The sequence below is a fragment of the Cibotium barometz genome, chromosome 42, assembly GCF_041138505.1.
Source record: "Cibotium barometz isolate CiBa-2024 chromosome 42, ASM4113850v1, whole genome shotgun sequence".
Lineage (NCBI taxonomy): Eukaryota > Viridiplantae > Streptophyta > Polypodiopsida > Cyatheales > Cibotiaceae > Cibotium > Cibotium barometz.
In genome coordinates this window covers 16,611,265-16,615,276 of record NC_141087.1, presented here as the reverse complement: position 1 = coordinate 16,615,276, position 4,012 = coordinate 16,611,265, and the positions used below count along the sequence as shown (strand labels likewise).

The 4,012-nt window shown below is 38.3% G+C and overlaps 1 protein-coding gene across 1 annotated transcript in view; it reads left to right on the top strand.

The window, feature by feature from the left end:
* The window catches only part of LOC147614220 (uncharacterized), a 3,027-nt gene extending 136 nt beyond the window's left edge, over nucleotides 1-2,891 (top strand). The window contains exons 1-3 of the mRNA XM_086780765.1: nucleotides 1-285; nucleotides 1,156-1,542; nucleotides 2,191-2,891. The exon at nucleotides 1-285 is cut by the window's left edge and continues 136 nt beyond it. Coding sequence (XP_086636891.1) covers nucleotides 28-285; nucleotides 1,156-1,542; nucleotides 2,191-2,274 — 729 coding nt within the window. The 5' untranslated portion in view covers nucleotides 1-27 and the 3' untranslated portion in view covers nucleotides 2,275-2,891. The remainder of the gene's footprint in view (nucleotides 286-1,155; nucleotides 1,543-2,190) is intronic.
* The last annotated feature ends 1,121 nt before the right edge of the window (nucleotides 2,892-4,012 follow it).

Genomic DNA, 4,012 nt, shown 5'->3' with positions numbered 1-4,012 from the left:
AGGTCTCCTGCATCTTTGCCAACAACGATGCAATCGGGAGAAGGCTTTCTGTTTGCCCACCAGCAAAGCTCTGGAGAGATGGAGGACCTTGTACTGAGCAATTCAGCAGATGTAGGTGGCCCTCTAGTGTCTCCTGTTCCTGTTCCTGTTCCTGTTACTGTTGAGCACCTCAAGAAAGCTCCTATCAACAGAAATGCTTCCCTAACAGAAAGATTTCGCCGCAAGAATATGGCCAAATGGTTCTCCAAGCTGGAAATTCTATTGCCCCAAGCTGACATTCACAAGGTTTTTATGCTCTGCAAATACATGCAACTTGTGTACTTTTTTATTGCTTTTTGAGTCGTCAAGCACTTAACTTGCTATGATAGCTCTCCCTTAAGCTCAAGCAGTAATTAGGCAGCCATGATTATAGTTGTTTTAAGCTCAAGCAGTAATTAGGCAGCCTTGATAGCTGTTTTAAGCTAGCTCAATCAGTAATTAGGCTGCATGATAGCTGTTTTAAGCTAGCTCAAGTAGTAATTAGGCTGTTTATTAAGTCACAGGGTAGCTATGATAGCTGCCTTAACAACTTGGTTGCTATGCTATTCAATTAGCGTTTGAGCTTGATTAGTGGCAAATTAATCAGCATTTGAGCTTGTTTAGTGGCAGACTATTCAATCAATCAGCGTTTGAGCTTGATGGCAATGATTAACACTTAAGCTTGTTTAGGGACAGACTATTCAAACAATCAGCCTTTGAGCTTAAGCGTTTCTCTGTTCGAGTCTCAGAACGAGGTTGCTCTTTTCTGACCCCGGCTCGAAAAAACAAAAACAAAAACTATTCAAACAATCAGCCTTCGAGTTTGATTAGTGGCAGATAATGAACAATGATTAGCGCTTGAGCTTGTTTAGTAGCAGATTATTTAAACAATCATTATTTGAGCTTGATTGGTAGCAGATTATGAACAACTAGCTTGATTAGGAGCAGATTATGAACAACCAGCATTTGAGCTTGATTGCTAACAGATTATGAACAATTATCGCATATGAGCTTGATGAGTAGCAGATTATAAACAGTTAGCGATTGGGCTAATTGATTAGTAGCAAATTATGAACAATAATTAGCATTTGGGCTTGAAGCGCCATGATCACAAGGTGCTGTTTGATGGTGTTGCAGTTCGACAGGTGCAGCTTGATAGATGCTACCATAAGCTACATAAGAACGTTGGAGAAAACCATATCGGAGGGTCATGCGAGGGATGAGGAGGTGGAGAGGATAGGCAAGAAGCGGCAGAAAGTGGAGGCGTATGAAGGTGTGGAGGATGCATCAGCGACTGCAGCAGCAGCAGCAAAAACCTGTGTTAATGGTGTCGTCGAAGAGGAAGGGGTGATCTCGATCAGCGTGAGCGATTCTGAGCATGCCTTTGTCAACGCCGTCACGTCCCACACAGACCCCGTCCTGTTCTCCACCATGCTTTCTGTGCTTCACCAGCACCATCTCCACGTCTCCAACGCTACCCTCACACGACACGCCGACAACGTCGTCTTTTCCTTCTACGCCAAGGTATAATTATAATAATCCGTTTCTATATAATATAGCTTAGAGTTAATATAATTTAGCTTAAAGTTAACCATAGTGTTTTGAATCCATTTCTATACAATATAGCTTAACGTTAACCATAGTGTTAAATTGCCCTAGTATAGCTTAACGTTAACCATAGTGTTTTGAATCCATTTCTATACAATATAGCTTAACGTTAACCATAGTGTTTTGAATCCATTTCTATACGATATAGCTTAACGTTAACCATAGTGTTAAATTGCCCTAGTATCTGCAATCATCCTATCCCAAACTTTAGAGCCTCCACTACCTCTTCAATTGTGATTTGGTGGTTTACTTAATAGTGAACTGTGATGGATTTGAGTGGCCGCTATAAAAAGTAGACTACTATATATGTTTTTGCGCAGTTTATAAATATAATTATAATTAAGTTCCCAAAAAAAAAAGTCAACCAGAGTGTTTATTAAAGTAATCGATAAAATGCACTTTTGTCAAATGATTGGCTAAAGTCCACACATTTGATGGCTTAATCAAAATGAGTAATATAATGTTCCTCATTGGATTGAAGATTTGCAATACCGCTCGATAAGAATAAAACAATAATCTAGAGTTGTAACTTAACACTCTTACCTTATGGCTTACCATTTACAGATTCCAGGTACAATGCTGGACTACAATCATCAACATTTAAAAGATCATCTCTCAAGTGTATTCACATCATTGAGCAAGGCATGACTTGAAACATTGTGTTATGTTGTATGTTGAAAATAAAAGAGTATAAAATATATACTCTTGATCCATTATATACAAACTACTAGCATGTGCAAAGAATTTGTTGTTGTGGTAAAATGGTTGCTCACCCTACTCAAGCTAAGTCAAAAAGAGAGGAAAATTACATCTTGATTGTTCTGTACAAACTACTAGCATGTGAGAAAGATTTGTTGTAGAATGGTGCCCACCCTACTCAAGCTAAGTCAATAAGAGAGGAAAATTATACCTTGATCGTTCTGTACAAACTACTAACATGTGCGAAGGATTTGTTGTTGTGGTAGATGGTTGCCCAACCTGAGGCAAAAAGTAAGGCTTAGCCCCCATTATGTTATGTTGTATGTTGAAAACAAAAGAGAGGAAAATTATACCTTGATCCATTTTGTACAAACTACTAGCATATGTGAAGGATTTGTTGTAAACTACTAGCACGTGCGAAGAATTTGTTGTTGTGGTAGAATGGTTGCCCACCCTACTCAAGCTAAGTCAAAAAGAGAGGGAAATTATACCTTGATCATTCCGTACAAACTACTAGCATGTGCAAAGGATTTGTTGTTGTGGAAGAATGGTGTCCCACCCTACTCGAGCTAAGGCAAAAAGTTAGTCCAACCCCCATTCAGTTATGTTGTATGTTGAAAACAAAAGAGAGGAAATATATATCTTGATCCATTTCTTACAAACTAGTAGCATGTGCGAAGTTGTGATCGATTTCATACAAACTACTAGCATGTGCGAAGAATTTGTTGTTGTTGTTGTAGTAGAATGGTTGCCCACCCTACTCACGCTAACTCACCCATCAAAAATTCAAAAACGTGCATGTATATACACAAGCACAAAGGATCCTCAAATGATAGCAAAATTTGATCTTTGAGTGTCAACTCACAAAACTTGGGTGGTTATAATCATGCTGTACTTTTTTCCCTTCTCAACATCTACATAGCTAGTTGCTGGCAAGAACTTTATCCTATTCTTTTATAATTTCACTTTTAGTTTCAAAGTTATACAAGCTCTTGTAAGCCTTTGACCTTTGCTCTAGATAGACTCTCCATTTATTTGAGATAATCATGTCTAATTTGATTCATATTATGTGATATTACTTTACTTTTTCTCATTGGCCATTGTTATTGGTCACATCACAGTACTAATGCTATTATGATAAATTACACAACTAATATTTAAATCTATGGCTAATACTAAATCTCCCTACCTTCAAATTATATTGATGATCCTACCAAACACCACATTTTGTACAACCCTACCTTCAAATTATATGGATGATCCTATAAACACCACATTTCTCACGACGACTACTTCAAAAGTGTGTGGGATGCCACACCTCACTTTAGATATGAATAGGTGTTTTAGGCTTGATTATGCCACTCTTAAGGACTAAAGTATTTGGAAAAAGAATACCTTATCTTACAAGACGATATAAAAAATACAAAGTGTGTGCATCACGAGGTATACTCACTTATAATAAACTCATGTGTGATGTTGCCAAATACACATAACTTCTCATAACTCTATGGGGTAGATGGTGACATTAGGGATAACTTTGCAAGGTCTACAAGGGAGTGTGATTTTTAAGGGAGCTTGGTGGAGGGAGCTTTTCTTGGTTGTCCTCTCTCTCTACTTGAACTATCTCTCTCTAACTATTGCCACCACCATCTCCGTCCACCACTGCCCAACCCAGCCCACCCTCCCT